Consider the following 19,342-nt stretch of genomic DNA (forward strand, 5'->3'; position numbering starts at 1 on the left):
GTTTGGGGAGATCGGACCCTTTCAATAGGATCTGTCACCCCGTCTCATCTTCATAGTTAAAAAAAGAGTCTGGAGACATCCAGACGTGTGTGCCTCCAACGGACACTAAGCAAAAAACTGGTTTCCGCCCGCCCTTTTTTTGTTCACTTAGTGTCAGCCTCCAGGTGGCAGTAGCATACACACACAGTACCTGTGTCCCCCAATGAGACGAGGGAGAAACATGCATATGTGTCTTTTTATATAGTGTATGTAAACCACTGGTTTCAACTGTATGTATGTGTTACACACCTATATAGCAAACTTTGCGTAAAGCTTTGATGAAACATTTCTACTTTTATAGTGAGTACAGCTACGATGCATGCCTACATACAACAAACAAATCTACGTAGCATGATCCTACGTTCATATTCCCATTGATTTGAAAGTTAGGAAGTAGTGGACAGATTGAAGAACCTGTGACTGCACGATCAGACTACACAGGGTGTGCATATAGTGTATAATCATGGGGACACAAAGGCTATGCACATATAAAATGGCAAAATATTTTAAATTGAGACTATTTAAAACAAATTTCTATCTTTTGTGTTATTTACATTGAAACAATAAAAAAAATACTATAAATGTAAAAAAAAAAATAGGTGTTTTCATCTAGCCTTTGAACACAAAGTGATAAAAGGAAAAAAAATACTTTAATTACAACTATAAAAATAACGTATTTAAAACATTTCAGACAATTAGTAGACAGGTTATTTACAAGACAGCTCTGTACACTTATAGTACACACGGAAAAAAAAATATTAATAACACAGGAAACCAATATTTACAGCTTAAAAATAAAATAGCACTCATAATGATCATTCACAGAAACCATTAGTAAAAACCATGGCTTACAGGAACCTCTTAAAGTTGTAGATTTTTTTTTATAATTGGTGCTGGGATCTCCAGCTATAACGCTAATGCTTTTTACATTACCACAATGTGTGGGGAAATCCTGCCTGCCAATAAAAGCGTTTGCATGAGTAGTCTGCGTCTAACAAGGCATTTTCAGTCAAAGGGAAACAAAAGGCACTTTGCTAAAGTAAAATGTTATGGAAAACCTGACAAAGTTTAAACATTTTACTATTTTCCTAAATGTTTTTTCATTCCTATGTCATAATGTGGTGCCATATCGCTAGGATGTCCCATCATTACGGTAGGTGGAGGTCTGACGACTGATGGTCTTGGGAAGGATGGAGACAACAATGGCGTCAACATCTTACAACCAGACTGTACGGCGTGACGTAAGGACGGAGTGTACTGAAAAAAGCACATTTATAGAAGAATCAGACAATAAAATGTATTATTTGTAAGACAGGACAAGGCTTTGCAGTCACTGGACTGGAGAATACATTCCAGATGTGGGAGGCTACTTTTTCTTCGCAGCTTGTAAAAACTGCTGAGATGATCCAAGGAAGAAGGGTTTTCTTTTCGCGCCAGCTAACGCTCCTTCCGAAATACTCCTAGGCAGACGTCTTTGCACATTGCTGTCCTTATTCTTTGATACCCCTACAGTAACCAGAAAAAAATTAAAACTGGACAGTTTAGTAGCCACACTGGAAGCATTGCAGTTACACATGGGACAATTTTTGTATGCAGATATATACACAGCTTTACATTCAGAGAACATGATATTCCTTATATTTCCATGCCATGAGTCCACATCATTCTCAACTTTAAAGTCAGGGCTGTGGAGCCGATGTCCATTTTGGTGGAGTCGGTATAAAATGGACCGACTCCTAAAATATATTATACATTGAGGTCAGTAGTACAGTGCAGGATGAGCTGTAAATGTTTCCAGAAGAATTTGGGAACGTTCTGAAATGTCCTATAAATGTCTGTCCTGTTCCTGATGTAAGAATCTGGGCTGTTAGCTTAGATGAATCTGTGCTGCACTTTATATACTTCAGCGTATATCTTTTTGTCTTTGGAGCTTTAAATATGATTTTGGTCCTGAAATCTAAGAAGTGTCTGGGTGCGTGTGTATAAGAGGGCTGTGGAGTCGGAGCCCATTTTGGTAGATTGGAGTTGGGGTCATGGAAATTGAGGAGTCGGATGTTTGGCTTATCGACTCCACAGCCCTGGTATGAGGGAGTCGGAGTCGTGGAGTCGGAGTTGGTGTCATGGAAATTGAGGAGTCGGAGTTGGTGTCATCGAAATTGAGGAGTCGGATGTTTGGCTTATCGACTCCACAGCCCTGGTATGAGGGAGTCGGAGTCGTGGAGTCGGAGTTGGTGTCATGGAAATTGAGGAGTCGGAGTTGGTGTCATCGAAATTGAGGAGTCGGATGTTTGGCTTATCGACTCCACAGCCCTGGTATGAGGGAGTCGGAGTCGTGGAGTCGGTGTCATGGAAATTGAGGAGTCGGAGTTGGATGTTTGGCTTATCAACTCCACAGCACTGTGTATAACAGCGAGAATTCTGTGGAGTCAGAAAAGGAAACCTCACTGTTAGAAAATATTTTAGATGACTGATTACAGCCACAAAACCATTGAAGATGATGACCTGGAAATGTCAAGCTTTCATCACAAAGTCAAAGATACTATCATAATGTATCATTTCAGGCTTACCCACTGGCCTTTTCACTCTCAGCGCTTTGCAGTCCGTGGGTATGTCCTGTCTTACGCGTTTCGGTACAGGAAGTAGTACATTCTCCTCTTTCACAGCACTGCCGGCAGCTAGACTGAAGACGAACAAAGAAAGGACAAAACGGTACTACAGTTTGGTCTATTTAGCAAAGAAAGAGCACTTTCCTTACAGTGTACGGAGCAGGTACAGCACAAAGTAATGAGAACAGAGCAGAGCTCTTTGCTCCGAGACTAAAGCTTAATTAAAAATTAAATTTTGCGAAATATAAATGAAAATAGTAATTATTCGCTAAAGTCTACAAGACTCGCTTTAAGGGAATCTGTCACTAGGTTTCTGCTAGCGCAGCACGATATACAGTTGACCCTTAATCCAGTGATGCATCACTTACTGGGCTGCTTGAAGCAGTCTGAGAAAATTATCTGGCAGTTCTCTGAAAGCTGAGCTCTGTATAACCCCGCCCACACCACTGATTGGCAGCCCTCTGGGCACTGTGCATAGGCAGAAAGCTGCCAATCAGTGGAGGGGGCCTCAAGTGAAACAGAGCTCATGATTATGGAGGACTACATTGCAGCAGGTTTACTGGTTTTATAATGATAATCTCCTGCTGATAAATTGCTGACTATCAAAACAACAACGAGCAGCCGAGTAAGTGACAACACTGGATTCAGGATCTCTGCCCCTACACTGTAGATTAACTAGCAAAAACCTGATGACAGATTCCCTTTAAGATTCCTAGAGAAGCATAAGCCCAAAATAAACTGTGCCGCCAAAAAAAAAAAAAAAAAAATCTTTAAACTTGTTAGGCAAAAAAAACAACAAAAACGTTCCATGTAAAATCTGCATCATGATTTTACTTCTTAAAGTGCACACAATGGGGCGAGATAATCAAACACTGTCTAATAGCAAAACTGGCTTAGTAAAATGTAAATACTAATTATTATTTAACGCCGAAACACTAATTGTAATGAAATATCCACAATAAAACACTTTGCACTTTGATGTTAAGATTTTGTGGTTATACTGAACTTGAACTGCATATGTGATTAGTGGTGAGCGTCAGTGGGTGACAATGATAGATGGGCGCAGGAGAAGCCGCAGTGTTGTCACTTGCATTGAGACGACAGCATTGACAACTGACGGAGAGTATGTGCTTTATGGCAACTGCAGCAAATGGGAAGAGACAGAAAACTGTCAGACTATTGCAATCTTCATGCCCGCTTACCCTGCCTAATCCAGGACTCAAGCCCACTAACTGATAAGAGGATGACTGCACATGTCGACCCAGTCTAGTCTATACAGCAAAGATGACTAGCGAGCTATGGTGAAAAATGAAGTGTACTCCGTATTGTTCTGCTTTAGTCACCAGTTTAAAGAATTTTATCCAATAAACATAATATATACAGTGCCTACAAGTAGTATTCAACCCCCTGCAGATTTAGCAGGTTTGATAAGATGCAAATAAGTTAGAGCCTTCAAACTTCACACAAGAGCAGGATTTATTAACAGATGCATAAATCTTACAAACCAAAAAGTTACCGTATTTTTCGCTTTATAAGACGCTCCGGATTATAAGACGCACCCCAAATTTTGAGGAGAAAAATAGGAAAAAAACTTTATTTTTAATAAAATGGTGGTGCATCTTATAATCCATGCGTCTTATTGCTTTCCAGGGGTGGTGATGGAGGAGGCCGGAGTGGAACATTGCTGCTGGGATGAGGGGGTGTTTTGATGTGCAGCGTGCCGCTGCCGGTGTCTGTTACTGCCGCCGCCCTCTGTCCCCTGATGCTTGCCACCACCGCCACGCTCTGTCCCCCGGTGCCTGCTTGCCACCACCGCCGCACTCTGTCCCCCAGTGCTTGCCACCACCGCCACGCTGTCCCCCGGTGCCTGCTTGCCACCACCGCCGCGCTCTCCCCCGGTTCTTACCGCCACCACCGCGCTCTGTCCCCCCGGTGTTTGCCGCCATCGCCGCGCTCTGTCCCGTTCTGAGGGTACTTGCCGCGGCACTCTGTGCCCTGATGCTGCCGCTGCGCTGTCCGCCACCGCCGCGCTCCTGTCCCCCAGTGGTTTCTTCCGCCCCACCGCCGCCGCCGCGCTCTGTCCCGTTCAGCGTGGGGGGGTCTCTGTCGCTCCATGCCTGCTTTCTTCCTGGAAAATGGCCGCCGCGCATGCGCAGACGGACATCTCGGCACTGAAATCTCGGGAGATGAGATTTCAGCGCTGAAATCTCATCTCCCGAGATTTCAGTGCCGAGATGTCCGTCTGCGCATGCGCGGCGGCCATTTTCCAGGAAGAAAGCAGGCATGGAGCGACAGAGACCCCCCCACGCTGAACGGGACAGAGCGCGGCGGCGGCGGTGGGGCGGAAGAAACCACCGGGGGACAGGAGCGCGGCGGCGGCGGACAGCGCAGCGGCAGCATCAGGGCACAGAGTGCCGCGGCAAGTACCCTCAGTGGCAGCGCAAATGTATATCCTCTTTGTAAGACGCACCCCCTTTTTCCCCTCAATTTTGGGGGAAAAAAAGTGCGTCTTACAAAGCGGAAAATACGGTATGTTGCTCAGTTAAATTTTAATAAATTTTAAACATAAAAGTGTGGGTCAATTATTATTCAACCCCTAGGTTTAATATTTTGTGGAATAACCCTTGTTTGCAATTACAGCTAATAATCGTCTTTTATAAGACCTGATCAGGCCGGCACAGGTCTCTGGAGTTATCTTGGCCCACTCCTCCATGCAGATCTTCTCCAAGTTATCTAGGTTCTTTGGGTGTCTCATGTGGACTTTAATCTTGAGCTCCTTCCACAAGTTTTCAATTGGGTTAAGGTCAGGAGACTGACTAGGCCACTCCAACACCTTGATTTTTTGCCTCTTGAACCAGGCCTTGGTTTTCTTGGCTGTGTGCTTTGGGTCGTTGTCTTGTTGGAAGATGAAATGACGACCCATCTTAAGATCCTTGATGGAGGAGCGGAGGTTCTTGGCCAAAATCTCCAGGTAGGCCGTGCTATCCATCTTCCCATGGATGCGGACCAGATGGCCAGGCCCCTTGGCTGAGAAACAGCCCCACAGCATGATGCTGCCACCACCATGCTTGACTGTAGGGATGGTATTCTTGGGGTCGCATGCAGTGCCATCCAGTCTCCAAACGTCACGTGTGTGGTTGGCACCAAAGATCTCGATCTTGGTCTCATCAGACCAGAGAACCTTGAACCAGTCTGTCTCAGAGTCCTCCAAGTGATCATGAGCAAACTGTAGACGAGCCTTGACATGACGCTTTGAAAGTAAAGGTACCTTACGGGCTTGTCTGGAACGGAGACCATTGCGGTGGAGTACGTTACTTATGGTATTGACTGAAACCAATGTCCCCACTGCCATGAGATCTTCCCGGAGCTCCTTCCTTGTTGTCCTTGGGTTAGCCTTGACTCTTCGGACAAGCCTGGCCTTGGCACGGGAGGAAACTTTCAAAGGCGGTCCAGGCTGTGGAAGGCTAACAGTAGTTCCATAAGCCTTCCACTTCCGGATGATGCTCCCAACAGTGGAGACAGGTAGGCCCAACTCCTTGGAAAGGGTTTTGTACCCCTTGCCAGCCTTGTGACCCTCCATGATCTTGTCTCTGATGGCCTTGGAATGCTCCTTTGTCTTTCCCATGTTGACCATGTATGAGTGCTGTTTACAAGTTTGGGGAGGGTCTTAAATAGTCAGAAAAGGCTGGAAAAAGAGATAATTAATCCAAACATGTGAAGCTCATTGTTCTTTGTGCCTGAAATACTTCTTAATACTTTAGGGGAACCAAACAGAATTCTGGTGGTTTGAGGGGTTGAATAATAAATGACCCTCTGAATAAACTTTTCACAATTTAAAAAAAAATTAAACAAAGAAATAACATTCTTTTTTGCTGCAGTGCATTTCACACTTCCAGGCTGATCTACAGTCCAAATGTCACAATGCCAAGTTAATTCCGAATGTGTAAACCTGCTAAATCTGCAGGGGGTTGAATACTACTTGTAGGCACTGTATATATATATATATATATATATATAAAAAAAAAAAAAAAAAAATTCATGTTCTCATGATACATTCCACAGCAGGTGCTTTTTTTTTTTTTTTTAAATAATGGAAACTTGCTAATGGAAAAAAAAAAAACGTATTTTTCAGATTATAAGACGCACCCCAAATTTTGATGAAAACAATAAGAAAAAAACAATTTTTTTATAAAATGGTGGTGCTTTTTATAATCCTTGCATCTTATTTCTTACCGGGGGGGGGGGGGTGATGGCTGCGGTGAGGTGGGGTCCCAGGGTTGCTCCTGGAAGAGGCAGGAGTGGGGTGATGCTGCAGGCAGTGATGAGGGGGGGCTTTGATGTGCGGCGCTGCTGCTGCGGGGGTCTCTTGGGCTGCTGCTGGGTGCTTGGCGGTTGCTGTGGGTGTCTCCGGTGCCCAGCGGTGCTGTATGAGTATCCGGCGCTGCCCGGGGCTCTGCCAACATTCTGTGACCGGCCAGAGCCCCGGCACTTCCACAGTTCCATGTGCGGTGGTCTCCGGGAATATGGCCGCCGTTGGGGTGGCGCATGCACAGATGGTGATCTCGGGACCAAGATCTCGAGAGATGAGATCTCAGCGTTGAAATCTCATCTCTCGAGATCTTGGTCCCGAGATAACATCTGCGCATGCGTCGCCCCCGGAGGCAGCCATATTCCCGGAGACCACCGCACATGGAACCATGGAAGTGTCGGGGCTCTGGCCTGTTCCAAAATGTTGGCAGAGCCCCAGGCAGCGCCGGACACCCACGCAGCACCGCTGGGCACTGGAGACACCTGCAGCACCAGCCAGCAACCGTCAGGCACCCGGACACCCCCCTCATCCCAGCATGCGGCCTACACCCACGGTATCGGTAAGGCATGTACGCTTTCTAAGACGCATCCCCATTATCCCCCCAAATTTGGGGGGGAAAAGTGCGTCTTACAAAAAGAAAAATACGGTAAGTAAAACCCCAAATGGTCACATATTCACATCTTAAACACTCACCACTATGGTGCAATAGGCCGTCAATCTCAATTAAATCCACAGCAGAGATGACGTCCTGAACAGATACCAAACCCCTGCGCTGCAGCCAATCCACTTCACAGTAAAAACCATTTAACAAGCAGCAAGGAAACCAAAACTCTTTTACAAGTGCTCAATTAAAAATTTCTGACAACATACCATGACAGTAGTTTTATGGTATGACATATACCGTAATAAAAATGCCTTAAAACATTCTCTCTCATTCTGGCACTTGGCAAATATTAATAATAATGGAAATCTTAATTGACCTAAAACGGGAAAAGTTTATTCTGATTTCATAGCAATATCTAAAGTTTGGAAGTGATGGTCAGTCTTTTGATATTTGTATGCATTAGCTGTCTGACTGAGCACTCCGCCCCTCAGCCTCAGGCATTAACTACAGCAGGACCCCATCTTCCCATAGAGATGTAGATTTTAGTCTAAGAGAGGATTCACATTACGCAGATTCCCAGCAAGGAGAATCGCCTTATCATGGCTGTTGGGCATACATGAATTGGCCAATTTGTGAGCTAAGTGTTCTCAAATTTTTCATATTTTCTAGTGCAGTAATGCAATTCAATTTTCTTATTTCATGTTTGCATGCTATAGCGCTACTTTATTTGTTTATTCTGATTTCATGTCTGATATTGAGAAAAACATGCATGTGTGACTTTCTATATAGTGTATGTAAACTTGAGGTTTCAACTGTAGTTTCCTACCCAAGTTCATCACTGCCGTATGTTTTTAGGACATAACCGGGTATTAAAAATTCTTAGACATGAACGAGGTTGCACAGTTATATAAAAGTCAGATGATCAAAGTACAAAAACGGTCATCTTACCTTTGCAACTTTCTCTTCCTTTCAGCAGCTGAAGTCATTGCCATGTAGGACGGCTTATCGTTTAATTTTCCTAGATTCTTGCTTAGTAAGGATGGGAGTCCTAGCCTGAAAGAATAGAATTGGTCACCGTAATAATAATAATAATCTTTATTTTTATATAGCGCTAACATATTCCGCAGCGCTTTACAGTTTGCACACATTTTCATCACCGTAATAAGAGATTCTCTTGTATGCACACCATGCTCTAGGCATGATCACAATTGGATACAACAACTAGAAAAATAATGAAAATCACATCCCCTGCATTGACCCAATCCATCACCGATACTCTGTGGTATTGATATAGGATGCCATGTGCTGGAATTTGTATATAATCAAACACACTTAACAAAACCAGATATCCATTGTATCATTTCATCTTCGTTAAAAAATAAAGAAATCTAACTTTTAGGTATAGCTTTTAGCTTTTTTCTTTTTCACTTTTTGTACAATTTATCATTTTAGCTCAGGCACAACTGAGAGAAACAAACTGTATAACGATATGCCCCCGTCACAAGGGAACGAAAACGTTCAATTGTTAATCTGTGCATATATTTGTAGGGGAAATAACAGAGGAACCGCACAACCTAGAGTTAGAAGAACATAATCTCCTCATGTATGGAGCGGGCTCAGGAGCTGAGCCTGCAACAAATCTGGCAGCTGTTGGCTGTGTGACATGCCCAGCATCTGCCTGTAACAGCAGTGACCAGAGCTTGGTCTGAATATTGCTGTTTAACCATTTTAATTGTTTTGTCAAAATCAAATCAGTGACAGGGAAAACTACAGGACACGATTACCGACTCCCGTCACCTCATTCAGATGCCAAAATGACTCGCATTAGTCCCATCATGCCAAGAAGTTGTCATGGCAGCTAGGGTCCCGTTGAACACCCCCCCCCACCCGGACGGCCAGCTTAAACTTCCTATGAAGCCCAGCCTGCAAACTTCAATAAAGTAGTAATGCAACACACAGACAGAGTGATCTCAAGTGCAAGTCCCCCAGGGAAAAAAGAAAAAAATCTAAAAACTCAAAATCAATCTCCCTTTCCCAGTTTAAAAGTAAAGAATAAAAAAAAAAACAAGACTCCATCCATATATGCTGGATATATAAAATGTGGTTTGTGTTAGGCGTCGGATTCCTGCCCCTGCACAGGAGGAATCTCGAGCCTTGCCTTCTGCGGTCTCCCATTCAGTCCCAGCCGCAGGGGAGCCTGCTCAGCAAAGACGTCGTTCCCAGCGTCTTGCTCAGGCTAGTGTGGTCAGGTTGGTTGCTGCTGCCACCTCTGGGTCAGCTCTGGCAATCCGCACTAGCGAGCAGCTCCAGAGGCTAAGTCCTTTTTGCAGCCTTCTGAGCATGCCCATGGGATGACCTCTCATTGGAGGTTGGGGGTCACACGCTCAGGTCCTCCTCCAGCTCGGATTGGACCACCAGGAAGGTCCCGGAAGGACGCTGCTATAAAAGGTTCGCATGGCCGCTCGGCCATGCGCTAGTATAGTCTGTAATTTGTAGTGGTATGTGTGATGATGGATGCTTGTGAAACGCTGACTGACTCATTATGAAAGCCCTTCCCTCGGATACGTATGTTGCTAGGGTTTTGAGTTCCAGTCAGCGCCGGCTAGTGGCACTGCCTAGCACTGCAGTGCTCCCAGCACATGCTAGCGCCAGTGTGTGCCACACTACAATAGGCACTACGGAACCGCACGTTCAGCGACAGCAACCGGAGCGGCGTCGTGCGCCACTGATGCGCTTTCCAGCCCAAAGCTTAGGCTGGTTAGTGGCATCCGCCAGAGCTGCGCTGTACGTACCTCTTACGGTATTGAGTTATCAGCTGTGCCCTGTGGCTGTTAACAGGGCACAGCGTTTAGTAAGGGTCTCTCCCTGGCGTCGCAGTAGCGGCGCCAAACGCTGGTGGGTCTAGAGGGACTCTAGCCCCGTGTCCTTGGGGAAGGGTCCTGTGACCAAAACACTAGTGTTCACTCTGCAGTATTGCGGCCCTGTGATGCAACAGGGTTCGCCTCCTAGTCACCGGGTGAAGTTAACCCGTGTGAATCTGCCACACAGCCAGTTTCTTTCTGCCATTACCGAGCAGCAGTCTACCATCTCTGTATGGTGGACCCTGGGCCGCATTACCATCTTTTATTATTCAGTGGGTTCCGCCAGCCCTAACAGTTACGGCTGGTGAACGCGCCTTCATGACCTGATGAAGGCGCATTCACCGCCGAAAAGCTTTGTGAGGACATAATGACCAAGTAAAGAAATTTCTTTTCCATCCAAAACAAGTGTCTGTCTTGGTCTGAACGCCCTAATCAGCCATACTTCTCATTCCTTGTATTTTACATCCTTCTTGGGTGAGCGGCTTGGTGCAGCACGGACCCAGCAGGCTTCCAACCACCCTGCAAGGCCTGAAAAACAGAGGACCTGTGGTGAGATCAGCATCACGTGACACCCCTTGTGACCAGCTAACCTTGGAACCTGGAGGTCAGGATGACGAATGGTGCACGATAAGCACTGCAGGCTCTGCAAAGGTGGTTATGCCGGCAGCTTAACCATGGCAGGTTAGTGTACTTTGCTCCTAACCTACTCTATTTGACCACCGGGTATCACACCAGAAGCGTCCCCTCCTCTCTTCTATTTTGTTTCAGCCCTAACAGTTTGTCTCTATAACTTCCTGAAGAAATGCAATAAAAAGTGAATAAAATGTTCTGTGTAAACAAAAATCGTAACAATTAGACCATAAGTTCACCACGAGAAAAAAAAAAAGTTATGGTTTTGATAAAAAAAAAAAAAAAGAAAGATTAACAAACACAAAACTGTCCTCATCAGAAAGGGGAGAAAAAGAATTTCAGCAATCAATGTTACCAATAACAAGTGTAGTACATAGCATGAAAGCATTACAAAAATCTACAGGGTGGGCCATTTATATGGATACACCTAAATAAAATGGGAATGGTTGGTGATATCAGTTTCCTGTTTGTGGCACATTAGTATATGGGAGGGGAAAACTTTTCAAGATGGATGGTGACCATGGCGGCCATTTTGGATTGCATCTTTATAAACGGCCCACACAGGTGTATCCATATAAATGGTCCACCCTGTAGAGTGTTCTTTGACACAACCTACTTAAAGACAAATACCTTTGCAACATGCTGGTTGGAGGTTTAGCCTCTTTGATGTTAGACTCTGGATCCAGGCTCGTGCTGTCCTGAGAGAGGATTACAGTGGAGTTCAGATCAGCTTGCTCAGATCCAGTCTTTAAATTGAAGGTGAAACCTAATTTCCGGAAATCCTTATCATGAGCCATAAAGCTTCGGGTACTTTCCAGATTCTGGTCAACGCTTGCGACATGTGCAACCTCTTTAGTAATGGTGACAGTTTTATTCAACATTTCTGGGGTGTAAACAAGGGGGGTGAGCTCCTCGCTGATCGAATCATCCGCATCATTTCTTTTGGTAAGTTGAGTTGGTCCAAAAGGTTGAGAAGATTGTGGTGAATCCATTAGTTTTCTTCTGATCCTCTTACGAGGTGGAACTACTTCTACTGGCTTTGGAGGAAGATTTTCCTTTATGGCCATCAGAGGGGCATCTATAAGATGGAAATAAAAAGTTACAGTATGAATAAAAGTGACGTGCGCCATTATTTTTAGCATTTTCATTTAAATATGAAGGTTAAATGATATGTGGATTTTGTAATTTTTTTTTGGGAAGCTTCAGCAAAAAATCTCTAATCCAGATTATCAGACTATCTGACATCAATGTTCAATAATTCGATAACCTAAGTCTAGAAATGCAATGATAAAGAGGCCACAATAAAATGATAAAATACACGAGATGCAGAAAAATTGTGCCCCCTGTACATACACCTACAAGAAGCTATTAGGACATCCCATTCCAGATGGATAGGCATGGTTATGCAGTTGGTCCCGCAGCAGATATCTGATGGCTTCCAACCATCTGGGAAGGATTTGCTACAAGACTTCAGAGGGTGTCTATGGGAATTTTATTCCTCAGAAGAGCATTTGTCAAGCACTGATGTTGGATGAGAGGGCCGGGCTCACAATCTTCATTTTAGTTCCTCCTACAGGAGGTAGATGCTGTTGAGTTTAGTGCTCTGTGCTGGCAGTCAAGTTCTTCCTCACCAAACTAATCCCCATGCTTTCTAGATCATTCTTTGTGCACGGGGGCCTAGTTGTGTTGGAATAGAAACAGGTCTTCCTCAATCTTTTCCCACAAAAGGTGAAAACATAGAATTGACCAAAATGTATCGGCATGCCGAAACATTAAGACTTCTGGTCAATGAAACCAAGGGGCCCAGGCCAACCACTGAAAAATAAATCCATAGTATTTATCCCTCCTCCTCCAAATATTACAACTTGCACAATGTAGTCAGACAGGTAACACTCACCTGTTATTCACCAAACCCAGACTCATTATCAGACTGAGAAGAGTGATTTTGTCCCTCCACAGAACACACTTTCACTACTTCAGAGACTAATGGCAGCATGCTTTATACCAATCCATATACCAAAGTGCTTGGTGATGTAAGGCTTGCATGGAGCTGCTTGGCCATGGAAATCCATGCCATGAAGCAGCACAGTTATTGTGCTGATGGTAATGCCAGAGGAATCATAGAATCGTAGAGTTGGAAGGGACCTCCTGGGCCATCTGGTCCAACCCCCTGCTCAAAGCAGGATTCGCTAAATCATCCCAGTCAGATGTCTGTCCAGCCTCTGTTTGAAGACTTCCATTGAAGGAGAACTCACCACTTCTCGTGGCAGCCTGTTCCACTCATTGATCACTCTAACTGTCAAAAAGTTAGAGATATGGACTCTGCAGTTATGGAGTCAGCAGAACATTGGAAAATTAGTACACTCAATGACTCCTCTCTGTAACTGGTCTCTTACTTTGTGGCTGAATTACTGTGGATCCAAAACGCTTCTACCTTTCTATATCAACAATCACAGTGGATCGTAAAACATTTGGCAGGGTAGAAATTCAATGATTAAACAGAAGCGGAGAGTGGATACATGATGCTCAAACCACAGGCACTCCACATCGTTAAAATGAGGGCTACTGAAGTCACGCCTGAGGTATCAGAGGTGGCAATATTAAGAAATTACTGGCTCAGCGTGAAGCAAGGTGCATTGTTACCTTGGGCACGATAACCCCAACAGGGTTAAACGAAACACTAAGCTTCTCGTCCTTCCTGTAGGCATCCTATACCCTTCTCTGTGTATGTATGTATGTATGTATGTATGTATGTATGTATGTATGTATGTATGTATGTATGTATGTATATATATATATATACACACACACACACACACACACACACACACACACACACACACACACACAGTATATATATTATATATATATTGATTCCAAGCAAAGGCAGCACTGCATAGTTAGTTTTTTAGGTGATAGTGAATTTATTAGACCCATATATCAGGTGTTCTATTTTTCCAGCTTGGCTTGTGGTTAAAACTTAGATATCCTAACATCTTACCATTGATAATTGAAAAGCCACTTCGGCTACCCTTTTGGGATAATCGATTGTGTACTTCTGGAACTTCTTTCTTCATTACTGCTTTGTTTTCCATACATTTCCATCACCCTTGTCCTCTATTTGCCATAATATTTAGTAGTGCGCCCTTCCTATTTGGCTTTGCTTGTCATTTCCACACACCACCCTGTACAGGGGGGTTCGTCTTAGGGCAGCACACGGTTTATAGGGATGGTTAGGCTGGGGTCACACTGCGTTATGGCAGTCCGTTAACGCTGCCATTGACCCCCATTATGTGGCGCATCACGACGCATGCCGTAAAGAGGCACACATTCGCGATGTGCCGTCATTCACTGATGGAGCCTCGGAAGCGGGCTGCAGCGTCTGAGGCTCCGTAACCGCTAGCGCTGATGAATCATCAGTGTTAGCGGTATAGCATAACACATCGCGTTATGCTAGAGTGTTAACGCAGCCTGTCAACGCTATGCGTTGAACGGGCTGTGTAACGCAATGTGAACCTGGCCTTACGGGTACAGCTTTGTTTAACTTTTGTATCAATTTTGCCACAGTATTCTGACTGATAAGTAAGACTTAATTGATCTTTTGTAGTCTCCACATTTTTTATGTAAATATTTGATTTTTATAGCCTTGAGACATTTCTCTTCCCTGTGGTGCCATTGCTGACAGCATGAAATGGGAAGGTGTTTTCTTTAAGTAACTCCCTTTTATAGTCAACTGTCTGCTGGACACCTGTTTAATGAGTAATTACACTTATCTGTGGTTGTATCCATATTAATTAGAATTGTGTAGTCTAAATTTTAGCTTTGCTCCCAAGTCTTTCATTGGGGTGTACTCAATTTTACAGCATAGTCTTGAATTAATTTGCTAGGGAAACTATATTTCTTGGTGTACTATACAGTTGTGGCCAAAAGTATTGACACCCCTGCAATTCTGTCAGATAATACTCAGCTTCTTCCTGAAAATGATTACAAACACAAATTCTTTGGTATTATTATCTTCATTTAATTTGTCTTAAATGAAAAAACACAAAAAGAATTGTCCTAAAGCCAAATTGGATATAATTCCACACCAAACATAAAAAAGAGGGTGGACAAAAGCATTGGCACTGTTCGAAAAATCATGTGATGCTTCTCTAATTTGTGTAATTAACAGCACCTGTAACTTACCTGTGGCACCTAACAGGTGTTGGCAATAACTAAATCACACTTACATAGTAACATACATAGTTACATAGTTTTGAAGGCTGAAGGAAGACCTTATGTCCATCTAGTTCAGCCTATTTTTAGTGCAGCTGTTCTGCATTGTTGATCCTGGGGAAGGCAAAAAATCCACAGAGTAGAAGCCAATTTTCTCCATAGGGAAAAAAAATTCCTTCCCCTAAGCTGGGTCCACCATCTACCTATAATATTCTGTTATTTGTAACCTTCTATACTCACAAGAAAAGCATCCATTCCTTTCTTAAATTCATTCAGTGAGTTGACCATCACCACTTCCTCAGGAAGAGAATTCCAGAGCCTCACTGCTCTTACCGTGAAGAACCCTCTTCTATGCTGGTGTAGAAAAGGTCTTTCCTCCAAACGAAGAGAATGCCCCCTTGTTCACAGTCCTTGGTACAAACAGTTCATTGGAGAGATCTCTGTATTGCCCTCTGATATACTTGTACATATATATTAGGTCTCCCCTAAGTCTTCTCTTTTCTAGAGTAAATAGACCTAATTTTGATAACCTTTCTGGGTATTGTAGTGAACCAACTCCATTTATCATTTTAGTAGCCTGCCTTTGAACCCTTTCAAGTTCAGTAATGTCTTTCTTGAGCACCGGCGTCCAAAATTGCACACAATACTCCAAGTGTGGTCTGACGAGTGATTTGTAGATTTGTACAGAGGGAGAATTATGTTTTCATCTCGTGTCCCCAGACCTCTTCTAATGCATCCCATGACCCTATTTGCTTTGGTGGCAGCTGCCTGACACTGGGCACTCCAATTTAGCTTCTTATTGACTAAGATGCCTAAGTCTTTTTCTATGTCTGACTTCCCCAGCAGTTTCCCATTTGGTAAGTAATTGCAGCATCTGTTTATCCTTCCCATGTGCATAACCTTACACTTATCTGTGTTAAACCTCATTTGCCATTTTTCAGCCCAATTCTCCAATTTACTCAAATCTGTCTGTAGTTGCAAACTGTCCTCCTTTGTGTTAACTACCTTACATAGTTTTGTATCATCTGCAAAAACTGATATTTTACTGTGTAAGCCATCCACTAGATCATTAATAAATATGTTAAATAGTAGGGGGCCCAATACAGAACCCTGTGGTACCCCACTAGTAACCCTGGCCCAATCTGAGTGTGCCCCATTAATAACCACTCTTTGTTTTCTATCACTAAGCCAGCTACCTACCCATCTACACACATTTTCCCCTAGCCCAAGCTTTCTCATCTTACTTACCAATCTTTTATGTGGGACACTGGTGAAATGCTTTAGAGAAGTCGAGATAAATGACATCCAATGATTCTCCTTGGTCCATTTGAGAGCTTACATCCTCATAGAAGCTGATCAGGTTAGTTTCACAGGAGCGATCCTTCATAAATCCATGTTGATATGGAGCTAAACTTTTATTAACATTGAGATATTCCATAATGGTATCCCTTAGAAACCCTTCAAAAATTTTACCCACAACAGACGTTAAGCTTACCGGCCTATTGTTTCCAGGTTCCCTTTTACACCCCTTTTTGAATATTGGTACCACATTTGCTTGCCACCAATCAAAAGGAACAGACCATGCTTCTATAGAGTCTTTAAATATAAGGAATAGAGGCCTGTCTATCACATTACTTAACTCCCTTAATACCCGAGGGTGAATGCCATCAGGGCCTGGTGATTTGTCAATTTTAATCTTACTAAGGCGGTTCTGCACTTCTTCCTGGGTTAGGCAGGTAATACTTAATGGGGAGTTTACATTATCACTCTGCATTTCCCCTGGCAAATCCTTTTCCTGTGTGAACACTTTTGAGAAAAAAGTATTTAAAACATTTGCTTTCCCACATCGCTCTCTATGATTTCACCCTCATTGTTCTTTAAAGGGCTGACACCATCAATTTTAATCATTTTACTGTTTATATAATTAAAGAATAATTTGGGGTTTGTTTTACTTTCCTTAGCAATGAGTCTCTCAGTTTCCACTTTTGCTAAATGTATTTTTTTTTTTTTTTTTTACACATTTTATTTTTTTCTCTATAACTTTTTAATGCTTCTTCATTGCCTTCTTGTTTTAGCTTCTTAAATGCCTTGTTCTTGTTATTTACTGCCCTTTTTACATCCTTATTTAGCCACATTGGTGTTCTCCTGTTCCTAGCCCTTTTATTTCTGTACGGTATGGCTAGCTCGCAGTGGGTGTGTAAAACTGATTTAAATATTTCCCATTTATTTTCTGTGCTCCTATTTTTGAGGACATTGTCCCAATCAATTCGGCGAAGGTCCTCTCTAAGCTGATCAAACTTTGCTTTCCTGATGTGACGGGAGTATTCTCCAGAGCAAGGAGGGACAACAGGCCTGGGAACGATCCAACAGATTTATTGACCAGAACACAGGAACAACACGAAGGTAATTTGCAGAGTCCCAAAATAAGTCCACAGGAAACTGATTCGGGGGCACCTCCCGACAATCCTTGTGCCAGATCACAAAACCATAGTCCTTTTAGAGTCCCAGAAATCCGCCACGATCACACTAAGGCCGAGGCTTCCTCAGACAGCCTCGCCCTTCTCTTTCAGCATCCAACTCACATCTGATGGGTCACACATAAGTCCATTGTCTTGGGCTCCTGGGATCAGCCCAAGTGTAGGGGAGTAGAAGTTCCCACCTCCTAGTCAGTGGTTTGGTCCATCGCACGGCTCCGAGGTGTCTACAAGGATGTGTATTGTGAGTCCTCCCCCTGCTGAGGAGAACAATGGTGATTCCCCTAGCTGTGTTGACCCAAGCCTGAATTCAATTATGGTCTAGATACACAAGTCTTGTGGAAAGGAGACAGGTTACTTACATAATTACATTATAGTCCCAGAGACACAGGCAATGGGGAAAGGAAACATATTGTTACAGGTATACACAAGACATTGCAAAGTATTGGGGAAAAATACATATCATGACAATCCCTTCCCCTCCTAATTTGTGTACGTACTAGGGACCTCTGCAGGTCACTGGTTAAGTACACACAGGCATGGCGTAACTTACATGTGGCTTCATGCAGCCACGAATTGGCATCGTAGCTTACCCACATCATTGCCCAGGAGAACAGCTGCAGGCAGACCACCCATCACCCCAACCAAACATCGCCTGACCCCAAAACCAAAGTTCAGATCCACAGTGGCTGTGGGAATAGTCCTCCATTGTCCACCAGCCAGTTCAATGACAATCCCAGGTCCTCTATTAATTGCCTCAGGCCGAACCACTCGGGGATCAGCCAGCGTGAGGAAAGCCCCTGAGTCACAAAATCCAACAAGTCTTTGTCCATCCAGCACGACCTCCTGCAAGTGCTTACCTCGATGAGCTGAAGTCGTCATAGCTGCGGGTCGCACACCATAAACTCCTAGTGGTGCAACATGGGTGGGTGAGGCACTAGGCCAGTCCTCACGTAGTGGTGACACGTCTTCCTCCATGGCACTTGGCTGTACATAATTAATAATATGAATGGGTACAGGATCAATTCTCATTTGAACAGCTGGGCAGGAGGCTTGCAGATGCCCCGGCTGCCCACATCGATAGCATCTGTGCTGTGTCTCACTCCATCCAATGCGTCCTCTTGGGCGAGGAGTAAGGGAACCTGCCGGTCGGCTCCCACCTGAAGGTGCTGTAGGGGTTTGAGGACGATTCCTCCATGAGCTGGCTGGACATGAGGCCTGCAGATGCCCCGGATGCCCACAACCATAACACCTGCGCTCTGCTACTTCCTCTCCTCGTCGTATTCCAGAAAACGCAGTGGAAGCAACAGGAGGCACATTAACACAGGTATCAACACGAGGTGGTGGCTCAGAGGAACGGGGAACAATGGGGACAGAAGAACTGGGGGCCACCGGTGTTGTGGAGCTGGTAGGCCTCTCTCCATCCTCCAACAGAACTCTCCACCGAGGCTTGATGGTGAGAGCCTCATCAGCGAGAGATGCAGCTTCTTCCACTGTAGCAGGTTTCCTCTCACGCACCCATTCCCTGATCTCAGCGGGGCACTGGGCAAAAAATTGTTCTTTTAGGATAACCTGGAGACAGGTGTTCCAGGTTAAGGCCTCCT

At 44.1% G+C, this 19,342-nt stretch overlaps 1 protein-coding gene across 5 annotated transcripts in view; it reads right to left on the reverse strand.

Annotated features, from left to right (window-relative positions):
• Window positions 1-670: 670 nt before the first annotated feature.
• Window positions 671-19,342, reverse strand: part of KIF18A (kinesin family member 18A) — a 188,370-nt gene continuing 169,698 nt past the window's right edge. For all 5 annotated transcript variants that reach the window (XM_073576284.1, XM_073576282.1, XM_073576283.1 and 2 more), the window contains exons 15-18: window positions 11,680-12,127; window positions 8,507-8,611; window positions 2,607-2,719; window positions 671-1,545 (exon numbers count right to left, since the gene is read on the reverse strand). In XM_073576284.1, coding sequence (XP_073432385.1) covers window positions 1,406-1,545; window positions 2,607-2,719; window positions 8,507-8,611; window positions 11,680-12,127 — 806 coding nt within the window. In that variant the 3' untranslated portion in view covers window positions 671-1,405. The remainder of the gene's footprint in view (window positions 1,546-2,606; window positions 2,720-8,506; window positions 8,612-11,679; window positions 12,128-19,342) is intronic.

Source organism: Dendrobates tinctorius, unplaced genomic scaffold (assembly GCF_039654945.1).
Source record: "Dendrobates tinctorius isolate UK_male_01 unplaced genomic scaffold, ASM3965494v1 ptg000048l, whole genome shotgun sequence".
Taxonomy (NCBI): Eukaryota; Metazoa; Chordata; class Amphibia; order Anura; family Dendrobatidae; genus Dendrobates; species Dendrobates tinctorius.